At 31.3% G+C, this 21,706-nt stretch overlaps 3 protein-coding genes across 5 annotated transcripts; 1 reads left to right on the top strand and 2 right to left on the bottom strand.

The window, feature by feature from the left end:
* LOC109360950 (T-complex protein 1 subunit epsilon) lies at positions 303-4,777 on the top strand. The gene is made up of 9 exons (XM_019606190.1): positions 303-605; positions 1,745-2,063; positions 2,221-2,569; positions 2,718-2,850; positions 3,005-3,057; positions 3,368-3,470; positions 3,767-3,933; positions 4,167-4,280; positions 4,428-4,777. The coding sequence occupies exons 1-9, from the start codon at positions 407-409 to the stop codon at positions 4,596-4,598; spliced, it is 1,608 nt and encodes a 535-aa protein (XP_019461735.1). The 5' UTR covers positions 303-406; the 3' UTR covers positions 4,599-4,777.
* Positions 5,533-10,683, bottom strand: LOC109359213 (U6 snRNA phosphodiesterase). Of its 2 annotated transcripts, none has more exons than XM_019603788.1 (7): positions 10,544-10,683; positions 8,556-8,741; positions 8,187-8,276; positions 7,295-7,544; positions 7,097-7,193; positions 6,133-6,198; positions 5,533-5,901 (listed from the first exon to the last, which is right to left on the bottom strand). In XM_019603788.1, exons 2-7 carry the CDS (start codon positions 8,701-8,703, stop codon positions 5,701-5,703), a joined length of 852 nt encoding a protein of 283 aa, XP_019459333.1. In that variant the 5' UTR covers positions 8,704-8,741; positions 10,544-10,683; the 3' UTR covers positions 5,533-5,700. The 2 variants fall into 2 exon arrangements, with proteins under 2 accessions (XP_019459333.1, XP_019459334.1); XM_019603789.1 differs by having other exon boundaries at positions 8,187-8,267.
* On the bottom strand, positions 19,500-20,921 carry LOC109360076 (zinc finger protein ZAT9-like). 2 transcript variants are annotated; one of them, XM_019604814.1, is made up of 2 exons: positions 19,967-20,921; positions 19,500-19,936 (listed from the first exon to the last, which is right to left on the bottom strand). In XM_019604814.1, exons 1-2 carry the CDS (start codon positions 20,885-20,887, stop codon positions 19,703-19,705), a joined length of 1,155 nt encoding a protein of 384 aa, XP_019460359.1. In that variant the 5' UTR covers positions 20,888-20,921; the 3' UTR covers positions 19,500-19,702. The 2 variants fall into 2 exon arrangements, with proteins under 2 accessions (XP_019460359.1, XP_019460358.1); XM_019604813.1 differs by having other exon boundaries at positions 19,500-20,921.

Here is a 21,706-nt window from a genome sequence, read left to right as displayed (position 1 = left end):
AACATGTACAACTTAAATTAACAATTGTTGATATTATCATGAATATACAAATGAATAATAAACGATTAATGATGTAATAAATTTTTACACTCATAATATATATAAATATATGGTAGAATATTACACTACTAGATCGTAAAGAAATGTCTAATAATAAGTTTTCGTGTAACCCATCCCAGCCCGGCCCATTAACCCAAACATATAACCTATTTATACCGGGTATGGGCTTCCATAATAGAAAATTCAGAAAAACTTGGAACAAGCATAAACACAAACACAAGAGCTTCAATGTTGAGAACTTTCTGTTCAAAAATCATACTATAGTAGTTACTACTATCCCTTCATTCATTTCAATAACACTCTTCTTATTCTTGTTGATCTTGAATATTATCGATATTGTTAAGCAATGGCGTTAGCTTTCGATGAATATGGAAGACCATTCATAATTATAAAGGAACAAGATCAGAAAACTAGGTTAAGAGGTCTTGATGCTCAGAAATCAAATATCTCCGCCGCGAAAGCCGTCGCTCAGATCCTCAGAACTTCTCTTGGCCCTAAAGGAATGGATAAGATGCTTTCTAGTCCCGACGGCGATGTTACCATATGTCAGTTCATCACTCTATATATATATATCTCTAGCTTTTGTTTTTTCTATTATTTTTCTGATTTAGATCGATAATGTATGTGAAGTGAAACAAAAAAATTGTGATTTTACGTTTTTATTTTGTTATTTGTGTTTTCTGTGAGCATATTTGTGTAAGTAAATGGTTTAGTTCGTATAAATTTGACTGTAGATTGGTTTCAAATCCCGGAAACAACCTCTGATTTGCGAACCCTATTAAATGGGAGGCTCGTGACATTTTAAATTTGAGTAGAGGTTGTGTTGGTTAAGTAAATCACTAACTTAAAATGCACTATAAGGAAGTGTTTTTCGAAGATTATAAATGTGAGTTCCTTAAAAAGGGTGAGTACGACGCAACTTTAAGGTTGTTGTTTAGTGATCACGAATGAAGTAGCACTTCAAATCCTGGAAATAGTCTCTTCATCTGCGGGGTAAGTTTGCGGACATATACCCTTTAGTCCCCGGATCCCACTTAGTGGGATGAAGACTTGTTGTTGTTGTTGTATAAATGTGAGTTCCACTAATTTCATTAAAGAAGGGTGGTTGCTTGCTTTCATGGACAGTGTTAGAGACTCTTAAATTAATTTTACATTTTTTGTTTAGTTTTTTTTTAATTTTTATACCAAAAGTAGATGAAAATGGCACAATAATTAGGTAAATGGTAGTATTTGTGCTGTGACTTGTGCTTACTTTAAATGTATTATTTCTCTATTTGAATTTTGGGTTTGGGCTTTTATGTTAATCTTATAGTTGTTTTATATTATATTCATGTCTTATGTTGTATCTGTGCATCCTACTGCTTAAGTTCTTCTAGATTTGAGTAGAGCTTATGTTTGCTAAGTAAATCGCGAACCTTATGTTAATAAAGTAAACTGCACATTATTTGGAAGTTTCCATGAGCTGAGAGTTCTACTATTTTGACAAGTGTAGCACATGATTTAAGTGTCTTGATGAGTACTTGGAATTAGCACCTGCATCATTGTCACATTGGGATACATTGGCCTTTGATTGCATTTTATGATTTATGTTTAGACATTTTTTATTTCTTATCTATCTTGAAGTGGTTGTCTCTGACATTTTTGTTGTTGCTGCTAATTTCTAGTAACCCTTCATGTTTTATAGCAAATGATGGAGCAACAATCTTGGAGCAGATGGATGTTGATAATCAAATTGCAAAGCTGATGGTTGAGCTGTCCAGGAGTCAGGATTATGAAATCGGTGATGGCACCACAGGAGTTGTTGTGCTAGCCGGAGCTCTTCTTGAGCAAGCTGAGAGGCTCTTGGAACGAGGAATTCATCCAATTAGGGTTGCCGAGGGCTATGAAACAGCATCCAGAATTTCTGTTGAACATCTAGAACGCGTAGCTAACAAGTTTGAATTTGGAGTCACAGATTTGGAGCCTCTGATTCAAACTTGTATGACTACTTTGTCCTCCAAAATGTAAGTGCAGTTTAATATAATCTCCGATTTATGTACCTTATTATGAATTTATGATGCATGTTGCAATACCTCGCTTTGCCGCACTGAGTTTATTTCTGGATTTTTAAGATGCTTCTAGTTTTGTAATTTATGTCTGTTGTTCATTTAAACATTGCAGTGTGAATCGGTGCAAACGTAGCTTGGCTGAGATTGCTGTCAAAGCTGTTCTTGCTGTTGCTGATCTGGAGAGAAAAGATGTTAACTTAGATCTGATTAAAGTAGAAGGAAAAGTTGGTGGTAAATTGGAAGATACCGAGTTAATATATGGAATTGTTGTTGACAAGGATATGAGTCATCCCCAAATGCCAAAGCAAATTGAAGATGCTAAAATTGCTATCTTGACTTGCCCCTTTGAGCCCCCGAAACCAAAGACTAAGCATAAGATTGATATTGATACAGTGGAGAAGTTCCAAACATTAAGGAAACAAGAAGAACAATATTTTGATGACATGGTTAAAAAATGCAAGGTATGATTTTGTTGAGATTCTCTTATTTTTTCTAGTTGGTTAGCTTACTTTTCGCTAGTGTTTAAGCTTATTGGGTTTTTTATTCAGTGGGCTACTTATATACCTTATCTTCTGCTAGAATTTGTTTAAAATTATATTTGATTTGCAGGATGTTGGTGCGACCTTGGTTATCTGCCAATGGGGTTTTGATGATGAAGCAAACCATCTCTTAATGAATAGGAACTTGCCAGCTGTTAGATGGGTTGGTGGTGTTGAGTTGGAATTGATAGCTATAGCAACAGGTTCATTTCAATTAAACTTTGTATTCTTCGTAAGTTTGTAATCCTTTCTACAAAACAAATGTGTGTGTGTGTGTGTGAGGAGTCATGACTGTTGGCTGTTGCTAAGATATTTTTCTATGCTGTCTGGAAATTGACATTATATTTGTAAATGCAGGTGGAAGAATAGTTCCTAGGTTCCAGGAGTTAACTCCGGAAAAGCTGGGAAAGGTATCCTATCACTCTATTTATATTTTTTGATGGTTTTCAGGATCTTTGTTATAGTTTTCCGTTCTTTCTTCTATTTTTTGGGCATTAGTTCTCATGAAATTGTGGGCTCAATAATTTAGAACATGTAGTAGTGGTAGCATTAATAGCCGACCCCACCTAATGGGATAAAGGTTGGGTTGTTGTTGTTGTTGTTGGTGGTGGTACCATTAATTCACATGCAATTGTGGGTTCAATAATTTACTGAGGACACATGTGCACTGTTTTGTACATTTGACTGCAAGTAACTTTAAATTTTCATCTATTTAATAAGGCTGGCCTGGTTCGAGAGAAATCCTTTGGTACAACCAAAGACCGAATGCTGTACATTGAGCATTGTGCAAATTCAAGGGCTGTAACAATATTCATTCGTGGAGGTGAGGACCTGTAATTTCCCCCTTTATTTCACTGTTTTTTTTTTTTCATTTTATGTAACCACATGTCTTGTTGGAGAAAGATAATTTTCTAAATGCCCTGTGGTTCAATATTTTTTTTGCTAATTTATTGCATCATGGTGTGAATTTTAGATTTCTTTTGATTTTACCTATATTAATGGCTTTGTAACTGTCAACTACTGGATATAGTGCAGAGCTTTATAAAATAGACTCTGAACCTGAAGACTAATAAATGTCTTAGCAATCTTGACAAATTAGTAAATGCTTTTGTTTGGTAGGTAACAAAATGATCGTAGAGGAGACAAAGCGCAGTATACACGATGCCTTGTGTGTCGCTAGGAATCTCATCCGCAACAACTCTATTGTATATGGTGGTGGTTCAGCTGAAATTTCCTGCTCTATTGCCGTAGAGGCAGCTGCTGATAGGTATCCTGGAGTGGAACAGGTATGAGTATGTTTAAACTCAGTGGGTTTAATTTGTATTCATTGTCAGTATAGTTTTCCCCCAATCAATCATATGATGCCACGTGTTTAAAAAAGCTAGCCAAAAACACTGCTCTTTACTAGCAGCGTAGAGTTTATAGTGATAATGAGTCAAATGTAGTTTCATCATAAATTTACTTTTGTTTGGTCATTACCGGAACTTTATTTATTATTCGTTTTTTATTTCCCCTGCAGTATGCTGTCCGGGCATTTGCGGATGCTTTAGAGTATATCCCTATGGCCCTTGCAGAAAATAGCGGCCTCCAACCAATTGAAACATTATCAGCTGTGAAGTCTCAGCAAATAAAGGTAAATTGAATGCTATTGTGACTGCTTTGAGCCTTGTTAGTACTTAGTAGTTACTGCACATGTGAATTCTCACCATGTTATATATATGTACTTGGTTACAATCTACTTCTGTTTATATAGTAGCACTAACCTTAGCTCTACCTTCAGGATAATTATCCTCACTTTGGCATTGATTGCAATGATGTTGGCACTAATGACATGCGTGAGCAAAATGTCTTCGAAACTTTGATTGGAAAGCAGCAACAGATCTTGCTCGCAACGCAAGTCGTCAAGATGATACTGAAGATTGATGATGTTATTTCCCCATCTGAGTATTGATGTTTTTAGTTTTGCACTCCTGTATTTCTTGCTCGCTAGTATTTCATGGGGGCTCGTTTGGTTTATGATCTTTTGGCCAGTTTCTGTATGTTCACCTGGTGAAACTATGTAAGATTTTGGTATGATTTCATATTGTAGGTGGTTGATTGTTTCTTTGGCTGATGCATTTGTTACTTTTATTAATATTGATCATTATGATATAGATTATAGTTCATTTTAGTTTAGAGCTTGTGACTGTTTTCTGGCTTAGGGAAATTTATGAGCTTGTTCTTATTTTTGGTTCTTGTAAAATGGTTATCCACTGGTGTCTTGGTGATGGCATTGGGAGTCCTCAAGCGAAGGTGTGTGTGGTCTTGAGCGCGCTCGTTTGAAATTCCCGATGGAATTGGCATGTCGGTCGCCTTCATTTGAATTTGATTGCTGCTTGCGTTTTCGTTTTCATTTTAGGCATTTGCGAGTTGGTTTTTAAAGGAATCCACTTTACCATAATTAGGACTCCATTTTTCCTTCAAAACTTTGGATGAAACTTTTGGTGCAATAACCAACCTGCTTCAAATCTAGAGGGATCAAATTGAAAATTATTGTCAAAAATGATAAATTTGCTTTAAGTTGTATTTTAAACTTGAATATAATTTTTTTAACAAATCTCATGAAGTGGTATATGGAGTGACATACTTTTCAGAACAATAGTGTTGCCGATTTGTGTGAAGGAATGTACTTCATGTGGGAAATATGGCCATGGCAAAGAACATTAACTATGACTTGGACCAATTATTTGCTATTGGAATATATTACTTCAAAGAATTTTGTTATATTCTTTCCAAACACTCCTACATAATCTTGTGAATATATAAAGAATATCGAACAAAAAGAAGGAAACACATTAAACATTTTACCATTATGAAGTGCATCCAATACTTTCTACAAGGACTATTTAGAATGATTGATTAAACAGATTCATAATTATTCCACTTACACTGCAAGAAAACTAATAGCTGAGACTCAAAAATTGATTTTTCCATGATATTCAATTCAATTCAATTCATATAAGCATGGATCTACAACTCAAAGGATTTAGTATCCCCTTACTCTTCAAACTTGACTATTTTCCATCTGAAATTTTACATACTGCATATGTTTTCTGGCCAATCTTACACTCAATACCACTGAATTTACAGCTGAAGATACATTTCTTTAAAGGTTTCCCGGCAACAGATTTCTTCATTTCCTCATCGACGACTTTCTTTAGGGAATTGCTGATGTCGCTGGGTGCCCATGCTAACGATATGTGAGGACGCGGATCCTGTAATAGAGTAATTCATGTTCAAGTCAAGTACTTCAAGAAAAACAAATACGACTGAAGTGATGATAAAAGTAATGCTTTTGACACGATTTTTGGTTCTGGAAACCACAACACTCAGCAGACTTATCAGTCGGAAAAGAGTCAGTCAGCACTCAACAGTGGTCTGCTAAGTGTAGTTGTGTTTTCTTCTGATACCAAGGTTGTTGCGACAACAATCTTAGTAAAACTGACCTTATAAAATTCAGGAAGATTATGTAGCTTATATATTGCATTGACTGCTTCAATTTGCTTTGTTATCTGAATTCATTGAAAAGTAAAAGGAAGTAACAAACTTCATATATGGAAACCAAATAGAGGGAATAAATTTGATTAACATCAAACAAGGAAAAATTAGTACAACTAGTACATGGAAATAAACAATGAGTCAAAAGCTAACACAAAGAATATGATATAACTCTGTCCAAACCAGAGTCTCTCATCTAAAATATCTAATCACAGACCTCTGCCAATTTGCATGCAGGACCTAACCCCTCCGCGAAAAACACGAAAAAGGGAGGATGCTTCAATGCCTCAATAAAAGATTTACTACGGGTCTATTTGCGAGTTAAATTTTAGAGAGGAAGGAAATGAAAGGCATTCGAGCTATGAATTACATTGGTGAAATGATCATGAAGCCTTCTCTTTCTGTTCTTTCTCCTCTAAAAATAAACTCAAAAACATACCCTAAAAAATTTTAATCCATGAGGTTTTTGAAAATAATATTTCAACCCTAGTTTACATTAGAGTTGTCATGTCACCCTAATGATGAATGACAACTAAAATAAATGTAGAAACTCCCCATAGTTCTATGACCTCATTTCTATTGCCCCAGCCTAGATTTTATCATCGATAATATTCTACATCAACAGCTTTAAAAGGGCGGCCCAGTGCATGAGACTTTCACCTAATAGAGTCTATGGAGGCTAGATGTATGCAACCTTATTCTCGCAAGCAAAAATAGGTTGTTTCCAGGATTTGAATCTCTGACCTCCAAGTTACAAGGCAAACAACCTTACTTTGTGCCGAGGTTTATACAGATTAAAATGAAATATAAACACTAAGCCATTATGACAGACTATAGCCACCAACTTGCCCATGCCTTGGGCATAGAAAAATAAAGCAACATAGGAGCATGATAAAGGAACACGGATCGTACCTGTGCTAATCCTCCTTGAACAACTTCTAATGAAACAAAGGTGCGTGTGCGCTCATCATTGACAAAAATCTCCCACTTGTTAAAGTCGATCCAGTAACTGCTTAAAAATAAGAGTAGTTCAAGGCAACAAAGAGGAAATTGAACACAAACACGCTGTTCTATTTTTCATAGTTTAACAATACAAGAACAAAAACTGACTGGTTTTGAGTTTGAAGCTTCTGTCGAAGCATTGAGACCACTGAGTCAATCTGATGCACCCGTATAGGAACAGTTCTTCCCAAACTTATGTGAAATTCCCTGCCCAAGGCAACTTGTTCAAGTTTGTCGTCGTTTTTGCAGAGAATGTTAAGTGGAACATCAACATCTACAACATTAAGAGTTGGCTCCCGGCATGAGACTTTCTTCAAGAATGTGGCTAGTTCTTTCTTTGACGGAGATGAAATATTAACTGTAAAGAAACAACTGTAGTCTGAGTCCAAAGTCAAACTAATATAATAATATAGCATGAAAAGCTTTTAAACCAATTTAATAGTATTGTGAAGTAAGAAATCATAGAATTTTAGGTGAGATGAAAACAGTTGAATGGCTTTGCATTCAATGGTGGAACTTGACCTAAAACTTTGCAGGAGCAAAACCTTTAAAGCCTAGTAACAACTATAAATCTTCTTATCTGGGTTGGACTAAGAATTTATCGATAAATTCATCTCAAGTGAATCTTAAAAGTTGTCCATTGGCAGAAAATATCCTTACACAAGAAATACAGTATTGATATGCATATTATTAAAGACCAACAAGGAACAAAAATGAATGATAGAAGGAAAAATCAACAAGGATAGTAAGTTTAAAGGAAAGCACGGAATACAGTATTGATATGCGTATTATTAAAGACAATTGCGGTGGTCGCTTTATCCTAACTCATATATGCAGGTATACATATATGCCAAGTAAATCTAAATACATGGCAATGTGCACAGACAAATGCATACATCGTAAATTCGATAAAATATCTAGTGAGCATAATTACTCTATACAAATGTTGAATAGGATGTTCAACTAAGATAACTTTCTTTGCAGATCATAATCAACTTACTTGGTATGTATACATGTAAGGCATAGTTACCATCAACATGAGGGAAACTCCGAACTCTAGTTGTTTGACCTATCTGCAGATCTAGAGACCCTTCACCATGAAAACAATGAAATATTTGTCATCAAAAGCCATGTAACAAATGTGCATATAAACAAGAATTTAGATTTAATTGCAATGAAACTTTTTCAGTGTAAGAAACAACTTGATTGAATTCAGAAAATTTTGCACCAGCAAGTTAGATTTTAGGTTGCAGCAGTTTGCGATTCTTATATTTTTCTCATCGATCATCCTCAACATATCTAAGAATAACATATTTCATTCTCTTTTATCTTTTTAATGAGTAAATAAAATTAGCTTGAAAAAACATACCAATAAAATTTGGAGGATCAAGGAGCGAGATAGGGGGTGGCGGCAAGGGGGTTAAAACTTTCGGTTGAGCTAAGGTTGAACTTGAAGGGACAGATTCGGAATCTGAATCGGAAGATCCATCGCCATAACATGCTTTCAGTGCATCCATTTTTTAGTCTACACTACATGGCATGCTAAGATCTTGATCTGAAACTCATCAAAGGAAATAATATTTAGCATAGTTCTTGTCAAACAAATAAAAAAAGCATGACCAAAATCCTCAACAGTAATCTTTCTGTGATGGTTTGTGCAATTGCATAGCTCAATTTTCCAAAGCAAAAAAATACTTATATCATATTTTATTTTGTTCTCTGTCTCTAGTCACTGTAATTTGCAATCAATCTGGTTGTTGATAAATGAAATCGGTAACAAAATTTTCCTTCTGTCTTTTTAATCTCTTGACCTCCGGATCATTAGATTAAACATTTAAAGGATCCGACATTCAATACTTGGCTTAGGACTTCATTTGTTTCTACTGCTCACACTCGAGTAAAACCATTACGCAAAGAACAATGTTTTTAAACGGAACTGAACAATAAGAAACAAAGCACCTCTGACCATAAAAGGATGCTGATTTTACCCGTTGTATTCCAAAGTCCCACTTAACAAGGTAAATAAAATCATGGCTTCAAGTTCATAGGCTCAAAAAAAGTCAAAACAAAACAGTACTACATCAGATTCCAAAAGCTATGCTGGAATCATGTATAGTCACAAACATTTCCTAAACAAATGCTAAGTCAATCCACACCAAACCAAAAAATCTACCCATTGACACATGCAACGTAAAAATGACTATAAACCTGAACCTTTTATAATGTGCAAAATCCAAGTTAGAGTAACCACTTAAAGAAGGAGTTTACTATACTGGAATTTTTATAAACACCGATAATTTGTGTTGTAACCATTAAAAAATCCGACTCATCAACAACAGCCTAAAGATCCGTTATACTCTCACAACATACAAGAAGCAGATTGATTTCTATGCTTTAATCAGAATTAAATGTGTTCAACTTACCAAGCCCACAGTCTTAACTAAAAATCTAAAATAGAACTTGAACCCTTAGGTAGTGTTTGACATTAAGATTGAACAGGATGTTTCATTCTGTTTTCTTCGGTTCCACCGAAAGCTGCCTAAGATTTCGACCAAATACTCTAGAAATCATGGCTACGCAGTCCAATGAAAGCTACATAAGATTTCGACCAAATACTCTAGAAATCATGGCTACGCAGTCCACTGAAAGCTACATAAGATTTCGACCAAATACTCTAGAAATCATGGCTACGCAGTCCACTGAAAGCTACATAAGATTTCGACCAAATACTCTAGAAATCATGGCTATGCAGTCCACTAAAAGCTACATAAGATTTCGACCAAATACTCTAGAAATCATGGCTATGCAGTCCACTAAAAGCTACATAAGATTTCGACCAAATACTCTAGAAATCATGGCTATGCAAACCATAGTTACGGCTACGTGGTTCCCTTGGATATGCAGTTTCTCACTTTTTACAATAATTTTATCAGATCTTCTTTATGACGAACCCAATACATGGTACGCGCGGTACGATGAATTCACTATGCAATCGGGGTAAATGATGAGAACTATCAGCAAATAGGAAAAATGGAAACATCAAATTATAAGCAGAACCAACAACTACTAAGTAAACAATAATCTGGAATTCATACAAAATCAGATCAAGATATCAAAGGAACTCTATGTTGTTCAAACCAAAGTAAAATTTGTAAGCATTAATAACCATGAACTCAATAAATAATAAATAATCAAATGACTCATATTAAAGAGAGAATAACATTAAAATATCAAATCATATCAAATTTCTATGAATCAGAAGAATCACTGTTTATCAAAAATGAATGCAGGGAAGGAACTATTCAACAAAGATGAAGTCAAGATTGAATTTTGAATATGTGAAGGTTGATATCTCACTCGAATATGAGGACCCAGTTCGTGTTTTCTGATTATTTTCAACACGGTGGTTCGTAGTGCAGCGTGGTGGCGCTGGCGGTGGCGTTGGTGGTGGCGAGTGACACTTTCTGAAGTTTCACTTCTCTGGTTAATTAGTAATTTAATAATCAATTTTATAGTCTAACAAAAACAATATATTTTTTGCATAAATGAAAATGGTGCAATTAATGAAAAATATAAATAACCAATTTAAGTTTTATAAATATGCGTTGATATTCTATTAGCATAAGAATTTTATATATTAATAATTATTGTCTCTAAAATAAGAATAATGGGCATGAATAATGAATGAAACTTTATACTAATAATCAAATTGCATAGATATAAAGGGATTGTTGAGATTGATATGGTGGCATAAAAGTATATATGGTAGAGTTTTTTTTGTTACATCGGAAATAAAAGAAATAAAAAATAAAAGATGGGGATAATGTTCGTTTGAAGGATGTGGAGCGCTCCTAACTTCTATAAGTGACGTGTCCCAAGAAATCGAAGGGACATTCTGACTCAAACTAAATTTAGCCAAACAATCTTTGTCTATCTAAATGTATATTGTACCCGCACTTTCCAATTCTTGCTAAGCAACTCAGAGATACTATGATGTATTTGTCCCAGATGGTGAAGGCGAGTCTGAATTTTCTCATAAACCATGTGGACTATTTCAAGGCAATCACTCTCTAGAATAATAACACTATGATTAGAAATGGTAACGGTGTCGGGTAAGAGTATGTAGTACTTACCCGTGCTCATATCAATATTATTTATGGATACTCGTGTACGTAGCAGGTGACAAATAGTACTTAACGAGTTACCAATTTTAATTAAATATCTTGTAATAATCAATATATAAAAATAATTATTACATGAATAATAAAATATGTATATGATTATAGTCCAATCACTAAAATTTATCATGAAATAATAATAAAGTAGATAATATTAATATTATAAAACTCGAACCAGACATCAAACCGAAATAGGTCATGTATTCGATTTAACTGATTAAACCATCTAATTAGACTGAGTGATTTCATATTTAATTAATAACTATCTATAAATACATAATTATATATAAAAGCAAAATTTTATATAATTAATATGTATAATATATTGAAATAATATGTCTCCATCTTATATTGAATCGGAGTAAAATAAAACATTAGAGTAGTGTTTTATATCCGGTTGTTAATTTTATATAACAAATGTGATCTAGATCTATAATATAAGTAGCAGATCCAAATGGCTTATTGGATTTTAAGAGTGTGAAATGAAAAAGAGAAGTCTAGCATTGGGTAGAAGAAACACTTGTAGAATATTTATATGTAAAAGTTAGGGTGTGCTCTAAGAGGAAGAGCGATTTTATGATGGAGACGACGCACAAAAATTGAGAACCGTTTTTATAACGGTAAAAAATGATAAATATGTCGTAAGCACAACATCATTAGAGATTTACTCTCTACATGAGTTGTTAGAGTGGATCATATACGCACTAAGAATAACTTAGCAGACCCTTTCACAAAAGGATTAGCTAGAGAAAAAGTCCATAATACTTCTAAGAGTATGAGACTATTGCTCTTAGAACGAGGATCACTCATGATAGTAACCCGACTTAACTGACTAGAGATCCCAAGAAATAGGTTCAATGGGTAATAACAAGTTGTGAATACATATTTGAAAAGGTTGTGTGTGGTTTGATGTCAGAGATAGAGTTCAAGACTACGAGACACTCTAGTAAAATCTGGATCTTACTCAATATGCAAAGGTTCAAGTCGCATGACACCTTTGTTTATGCACAATCTTATTGAGACCACAAAAATTCTCGAAAATCGTTTTTTTATTTCAAGTGGGGGATTATTGGAACTTGGTTTGTTTAAAGCCATTAGTGAGCACTTTTGGGTGTGAAATCTAAAAAACTTTCAAGTCTCACATAGAAGAGTTCTGAAAAAAATACAACTCCCAAGTCCCACATCGGAGAGATGAGGAACATGTAAAAAATCTCATGTTATAAATATAGGTCTTCTCCCCTCATTATAATTCATCCCAAGTTGAATGCGCTTTCATTCAACTTTTTCTTTCTCTTTGCCGATGCATTCCAACAAAGTTCTCCCTCTTTCTTTCTGTGACACTAAGAATTGGCACAGACACCGATATTGTGGGAATTTCAAGAACTGACATTGGTAGGCAGTATTGGGGAAAAAGAATTGACACAAGTAGTCAAATTATGGATATTTCGAGAACTGACACTGGTAGTCAGTATTGTGGGAAAAGAATTGGCACATGTAGCCATATTGTGGACATTTCGAGAACTGACACTTGTAGTCAATATTATGGAAAAAGAATTGGCATGTGTAGCCATATTGTGAGTATTTTGGGAATTGACATTGGTAGTCATATTGTGGTTGTTGTATTCGAGATCAATTTTTACAATGCAGTAAGAATTTGATAACAAAGATTTGGGTTGTTTATCCTATGGACGACATGGTTGATAGTCTGCTTGCACATTTTGGGCAGTGTCACAAAACATCTTAAAGAGAGCGACTTGGTCGTGACTTTAACTAATAAATATTATTTCGTGCCATTTATAATTGTTGCAAGCTACAATAACAACATTTTGTGTTCCTAAGCATGTAAACATAGTCTTTTATTTTTATTTTAATTTGTTTCTAAAAATTTGAAGACGTTCCATTGACATGACTACCGGAGAAATTATTTGTCTTGGTTCTCCCACTTTTGACATCAATAAACCTTTTCGGCTTGAAACATATCATTTCAAACGTTAACAATAGAAACTAGTGTTTTTCCTTACTATGAGAAAAATATCCAACTTTCTGAATACTAATATCCATGTGGTGCATGAGGAAGCTAAGAAATAAGTAAAGAATAAAATGACTATAAAATTAGCCCTTTGACAGAAACTTGATTTTTTATTTAAACAACATTTTGAATGATATTGATGAAACTTATACTTCAAAATAAGTGATTATTAGAAGGTTTATAATACTGCAAAAGAAATGTTTGATGCACTTCAGAAGAAGATATATGATATTGAGGAAATTTATACTAAGAAATATATCGTGAGTCGTGATAAGATGATCCATGATATACAGTAAATGTTCAATCCCATGAGCTACAAAAAAATGATCATGAAATAATAACATACAAGGGAGTGTCTTTGGCTAAGAAAATTCAACTAGTTGTCATCATTGACAAATTACCCTCCAGTGTAAGAACCTTAAAAACTTTGTAAGGCATAAGACTAAAGAATTCTCTCTAGAGAAGCTAATAACTCGTCCACACATCGTGGAAGAAGCACATAGACAATACTATTGAGATGAAGTGTTAGTTGTCTCGAACAACAACACTAAAATAAATTCAGAGGTGTTGTTCTGAAGTCATGTGACAAAAACTTCAAGTATTAGAACAACAATACGAATAAGAACGTCATCAACCACAACAAGGATTGAAACCCTACAAAGATCCATACTATAACATAATAACTACATATAAGAAATGACCTTTATGCACCATTATTGATAGAAAACGATAGTTTAACTCATCAATGATGGCAAAAAGGTAATTTTCACTATGATGATCGATAAAATTTATATCTACTTTATAACTATAAATGATATGATATCAATTTGATTACAATAAAAGAAAACTAAAAAAATTAAATTTTGAAGTAAAAATACATTATTAAAGTGAGTTAATTCTAATTCACATAGACATAAAAATTAAATTAAGTATTACGTTCTGAATTTAATAAAAAAGTATAAAATTATTCCATTAATTCATTTGTGGCAATGAATAACAATGGAAAACCATTTCAAATTAAGTTTACAACATTGACCAATTACTTTTAGACCACATTCAACTTGAAAAAAAAACCATTTTTAATAATTAATGAAATTTATATTCTAAGAGTGAAAAGATACATTTTATTATACCGGAACAATAATGTTATACACATATAAGTTGGGGGAAAAATATGAAACTTATATTTTTTTACTATGAAAATATAACAATATAGTCTAACCTCATTAAATGAGATTAATTATATAGATCAATCGTTCATGACTTTTTAATCATAAATTATGTTCATCAACAAAATATTGATCTATAAATCTTTCCTAATCGTTTTACCTATGATTTTCTTGGCATTCCTCTTCCTCTAGAAATTGGACTAACCTTCATGTGATCTACTCTCCATATTAGATATTTTACTAGTCTCATCCACATATGTCTTAATCACCTAAGACATGATTCCACGTTCTTTTTTAGAATATGAGCTACTACAACTTTCTATCCAACTCGTTCATTTATAATCATATATTGTCTAGTATGTACACTAATCTAATGTAACATTCCCATCTCTAATAAATAGAGTTTATTCCCTTGTTGATATTTTACAACTCAACATTCAAGCTCGTATAATATTGTAAGTCTTTTAGTTGTACGATAAAACTTACTCTTGCTTAATCGACATCTTTTTATTACACGACACTCAAAAATAATCCTCCATTTCATCCACCCATCTTAAATCTCATGATTTACATATTTGTGAACTTTTCTATTTTGATGTATGTCTAAACCAAAATGCTTAAATGACTTAAACCTCATATGCATGATCTCCAATATTTTACATTTGAAGAAGGTTTTCCCATCTCTTCCTAAATTTCTTTCCATATACTCCATTTCCCTTCAACATATAAAAAGGGGTCAAGATTTTCTCAAGTACTAAAGACGAAAATGCATAAAATGATAAAATGAAAATAATAATATGATATATCATTTTTATCCTTTAAATATAATATGATGATATTTTTACTTTTAAGGATATAAGGGAAAGCAATAATTTGCCTCTCTAGTAGTAGAGAGAATTCTTTCTCTATAGCTGTCATATTTTTTTAAATATTATATACAATTTTCGCTATAATGATTAATAGAATTAAAATTAAAATTTTGAATAAACTCGGTGACTTTAAATGTCATATTCAAATCAAAGTAAACTAGAAATATATAACTTTCAAAATAAAATATTAAATTGAATTAATTCCTACTCAAGCATACAATAAATAAATTAAGTACTGTGTTCTAAATTTATTGAAAAATATATAAATATAAATTATTCGATTAATTAATCTGCGGCAATTAATGAAAAACATTTCAATTTAAGTTTAAAACAATGATTAGTGAATATGAAAAATCATTTATGTTAATCAATGAAAGTTTTTTCATAAGTGTTAATTCAATATGTACCAAAAAAATAAGTGTTAATTCAATAACTTTAATCATTTATTAGAAGATGAATTATGTTTATTGTAATTGACTCTTATTAAAAGAACCGATTCTAAAAAATTTAATCAGTTTTATTGAATGAGATAAGAAACACCTTCAATATCAATATATTGAAACATTCAAAATAGAATTTAGGAAATATAAATATGGTAAAAAATTAGTGGTAATCAAAATATGGTTAATAATTATATATGTTAAGGTTTAAGTTTTTTTTAAAAGTCTAAATCTATATTTTTTATTATTTTAATCAAAGAATAAATAAAAATTATAAAATCAAAGAAGTAGCTAAAATTGTTAGTAATTAATTTGTGACTTACGAACTAGAAAAAGGGAAAAAATTAAATTAAGTTGAAAACATTAACCAATTAACCTCCCAATCACATTAAATAGACAAATAATTTCTAACGATAATTATAAATAAATTTCATTATTTATTGAAACACTAATTATTTCTATTGTAATGGATTATTCTTAATTGAATCAATTCAATATATGGAGAACGGTAATATAAATATGGTAAACAGATAATAGTCAAAATATGGTTAAGGAATATGTATATGAAATTATATTTTTGGAAAAAAAATTATGAAACATATTTTTTTTTACTATTCAAATCTTTTATTAATTTAAATACGAATTAGAGAGTCCACTTAATAATTTAGAAAAAATTGTGCTTACCATCTATATTTATACTATTAATCTATAATATTATCTATACTATTAATATAGTCAAAACAAGTAATAATCACCACTATGATATGATTTTTAAATTCCAAATTTATTCTTTGTAACATCTCTCATTAATAATATAAATTTCTACACATTACTTCTATTACTTTCATTTTTATATTAATATATCATTAATCTTCCACCAATTCTCTTATTTATATATTCACTCTTTATAGAGTTCATATATTACATTTGTTATATTTAAATTGTTTTTTCTTAAATAGTATAACATGAAGACGATACATTCTATATCAGAAAAAATAAGAATGCGGATCAATTGATACAGAGTGACGGTCGATGCTAATAAATATAGTGTCATTTGTACATTTATTTTTAATATTGAATAAAAGTCAACAAAAATAATTAAAAAGTCTCAATGTTAACTTGTTTCTACTTTTGGATTATATTTTACCAAGACTGATTTTCAGATTTTCGATTTCGAATAAAAAGTCAGCAAAAATAAATTAAATAGTCGCAAGGCCAAAAATATCAAGGCCAGTTTTCATACATGAAAATTTATGGGTTATTGTGAAGGTTAAAAGTAAAATATGATTTAGAATCCTTATATAATTTATATAATGTCATGAAGAAATTACTATGTCTCCTTTGCTTTAAGAGAGAAAGAGGGGGAAGAAGATAAAAGGAGAGAAATTATAGAAAAAATGGGTTAATATTAGGGTAATTTTGTCTTTTAAAACACAATATTATTATATATTATCTTCTCTTTCTTTATTATTTCTCTCGTATAAAATAATATAAAAAATCTACTCATTTTCTTACATTTTTCTTTCTCTTTATTGTTTCACTCACATATTTCTCTCTTCTTATTTTCTTTCATCAACCAAACAAAGTATGAAAGCTGCAATATGAATATAGTCTATAGAGATTGAAGTTGTATTTTTAAATCCAGTCAATTTTTATAAAGATAATTTCTTAAAATTTATTTACTTTGTAAAGAGTAAATTTGATCATGAAAAAAAAATTATAAGTTATAATTTGAGTTTTTATTCATAAAATAAGATATTTACTTATAGTTCTTAATTAATTTTATTCAAGGTAGTAGGCTTGGAGGAAATGAAGAGTGAGAAAATGAGAATAAAATTAAATGAGTTGAATTCTCTTTAGTATGAGAGAGTTCATCTAAATGTGATTTTCTTAATTCTTTAAAAATAATTTAAAATTTGGATCATTAATTTTTTTTAAGAATATATGTCACCATCTTCATCGGATGATTTGGTTTCCAACATGAGAAATTTGTGATAATTAATGTGCCAAATGCCACATGTTTGGATATATTTGGGAAAATTAGTTGAAAATATTAAAGTATTAATAATAACAAATATAAAATAATGATATAGAACTAATAGTAATTAAAATATAATAAGGATAATTTAATAATTTAGTATCAACCGGTAAGATATTACAGGCATATCATAGGCCACATTTAAAAATGTATAAAATATAATCCATTCTTTAAATATTCAAGTTCATAGAGTAATGTAAATATGTACATATATGTGCTCTTTTCAAATATTAAAGAGAAATATTTCAAATCATCTTAATTATATTTCTTGTTTGTTTTACAATCTCCTTAGATTGGGGAGAGTAAAAATGTGACAATAATCATTAAAATTATATGGTTAATAATTTAAGATATTCTAAGAGACATTTATATATTTTAATAATACTAACAATGATCAAACATTTATTCCACTAGGTGAGAATATATAGGTAAAAATGTCATATTTTTTAAAAATGATGGGTATAAATTTGGAAGAAAAATGTATAGCCCCTAACTTATGTTATAAGTTTTTTCAAGTGGCTTCTCAAATAGTGGCTTAAAACCTCAAAGCTTATCTTAAAATTCCCTCTAACCAAATAGAACAAAAAGACTTAAATTTAATTTTTAATCATAGTGTTTGTTAAGGTTCCATCTCAAAACCAATTGGCAATGAGAGGAGTAACCCAACATGTATTTAAACCATTACCGAAACAATAAGGTAGGCGATGTGAGACTTATTGTTTCCGTGCTAAACGTTTCTAAACATAGCCTTAATCAATTGAGTTGATTTCAGGAGCCATTAATTTTGTATATATTTCCCTCAAATTTTGAAAGAAGAAAAGACAATAATAAATCAGATTTACCCGGTCTATAGGTAATTTCAGCCATTAAAATTTCTAACTCACCTTCTAATCTCAAGTACTAAGATCTGAATGAAAAGTTTGAAAAGTAAGAAGAATATGTAACTTATTCACCTTCTTAAATGTCTTGAACAAAAAAGTAATAAAAAAACTTAGTAGTTGAAGAACCATGAAGAGAACATATTATATTCCATATATCATGAAATGAACAAATGTACAATAATGCTCCTTGAAGTCATAAGTTACATTTTCTATTAATAAAGTATATGTAGTTTGATCAATTTCATGTGAAAATGTCTTTCTTGTTTAAAATAGTTACTAAATGTCCCATAAAGTCATATTTCACTAAAGGATGAAGATTTTCTGTCCCGAAATATGTTTTTAACCCATCACAATGAAGCGAAAATTAATAAAATCATGAATATTTAATTTTTTAATTAATATGACATAATATGATTAGTTTGGGACAGACTTTGAGACATGCTTTGAGAGAGCAGATCCTTGTCCACCAAGCATTCTTGTCAATTAGTCTACACAATCCCATACAAAAAGGGTACCGAGTGCACTAGGCTCCTACTCAGTAAGGTATGAGAAAAATAGATGTATACAATCTTACCACATAAGTGAAGAGATTGTTTTAAGGCTTTTAACCTGTATCATCTCGTAATTACTAAAGAACAACCTTATTATTGCCAGAAACACAATCAAATCACAAAGAAAGTGATTTAAAGTATAAATCTGAATAATAGAATAAGCATAAAGCTTCAGTTCCATCATTTATGGACTGTCAAGGTAATTTGTTACATAAACAAAGTATAATTCATAAGAATTGAACTAGAGTTAGAATTTGAGCAGATTTATATCAAATTGCATAATAAATATAAAAATGATCAAAAAATTGTCACCTGAAAACCAAAAACAAAATTTGAACTTAGAAAATTACCCTTAGTTGCTTCAATGGATTTTCACAAAATCTGCATCTGAAACTGCAGAATTCTCAATAGGGTTAATATCATCATCACCATTATCACCTTGAGCAGGAAGATTAAGATCTATAAAGTTGTTTCCATGCTTTGTTGAAATTGAAACTTGTGTTGATTTGATTATTGTTGTTGACCCAATAACATGTGTTCTTTTGTGTCCACCAAGTGCTTGACCTGAACCAAAAACTCTTAAACAAATAGGGCACTGTCGCGATCCGGTTTTCGGTTGGAAGACCGGTTCATGTATTTTCTTTTCCACAACCATTAAAGCAAAACTCCCACCATTCTCATTCTCCAATTCTTGTTCTTCATTATTCACTCTACTTATCTTCACTTTCATCCTTTTATGACTCGCTCTATGGCCACCTAATGCTTGATAAGATCTAAAAACCTTGTTACATGTTTCACATTTGTACCTTCCACCTCGTACTTTGTTCTTGGAAAACCTAGATTCTTCTTCAGATGATGCATCACTTTCGAATTGTTCATCTGAGAATCTCTCCATTTCATCTTCTTCTTTGTCATAATCATAATATCTATCATTCTTCATCAATTGTTCTTGTTCTTGATCCTTCTGTCTCTTCCATCTGTTATCCCTAGACATCATCATGAGACAAAATGCAACATCTTCCTCGGTTGATACATCAGAAACCGAACTCATCAAAGGTTCATGATCAACAACCCATGATTCTATCTTACTACCCTTGTTTAATAACTTAATCTTCTTCATCATAGCTTCACCTTCATCATTGTTACAATCATCTCTCATTCTTGATCTATAGTTACTTGTCTCATACCATTTTCTGTTCTTATAAGATTCGGTTTCACTCTCTCTATCTTGAAGGATCATAGATGAAAATTCTGGATCTTCAAGGCGAAAACTTCTCTTTGGATTCTCTCTAAGACCATAACAAATAACACCCTTGTCATCATTATTGTTAACAATATTATTATTATTATTATTGTCACTGTTTTCTTCAGAAGATGATGAAGAAGCTGAATCGGCTTCGAAACTGAGTTGAATAGTTCGTGATGATGAAGCTTGTGGCTTTGTAGGAAGAGGATAGTTCATCATATGAGACCTCATGTGACCCCCCAAAGCTCTACCATTGGAGAAGCTTCTCAAGCAAAGTTTGCACTTGTGCTTCTCCATCATGAACACAAAATAATAATAAAAATAATAAAAATAATAATAATAATAATATTAGAATAATTGAAGAATAAGAAAACAAAGGCAAAAGTTATTTGGTGTTGTGTTGTGTTGCTTGTGTGAGAGAAAGAGAGTACTAACTATAAATGGAGTAGGTGACAAGCATTCTTCGGACAGAGATCACCTGTCTCAATTCCTGTCCCATTTTCCTGTATCAGACCAATGAAAAAGTGAAATTTCATTAAAAAGAAAAATTCTAAAAACATAAAATAACATATTTGTTTTACTCGGAGAAATCTCATTAGATAAGGACATGGGGACATACTCGTTTTGGGACAGCTGATCCCCATTCAGTATTCCTCTCCACTAATAGAATATATTAAATCCTTAAATTAAATATACAATACAAGGTGTTTATCTAATAATGTATACTTAAATTTTCTTATAATAAGTCAAAGGTTAAAAGTTTAAATCATAAGAATAATATTTATTGGAGTAATGATACATTCTAAAGGGATTAGTCCTTTATTGATGAGAGAATATGATTGGTTATGTCAAATAAATATATAATGTTAACTAAAAAATAGTCTAAACTTCAAATATAATCAATGAGGATTTTTTAAATATTAATTTATTTGTTTTGTTTTTTTAATTAGTGTGGCTGTTTTTTTACTTTTAAGAAATATAAATCCTAAATAACAAAAAATCGTCCATGAATTAAAAATTAAATGTATTTTGACTAAATAATTTAAAGTTTTGAACTGAATTTATTGCTATATAGAATTATCAAAAATTATATTTATTATTTTATAAATTATTATTTTG

This window comes from Lupinus angustifolius, chromosome LG11 (assembly GCF_001865875.1).
Source record: "Lupinus angustifolius cultivar Tanjil chromosome LG11, LupAngTanjil_v1.0, whole genome shotgun sequence".
NCBI classification, from domain to species: domain Eukaryota; kingdom Viridiplantae; phylum Streptophyta; class Magnoliopsida; order Fabales; family Fabaceae; genus Lupinus; species Lupinus angustifolius.
This window is presented reverse-complemented; position numbering and strand designations above follow the sequence as displayed.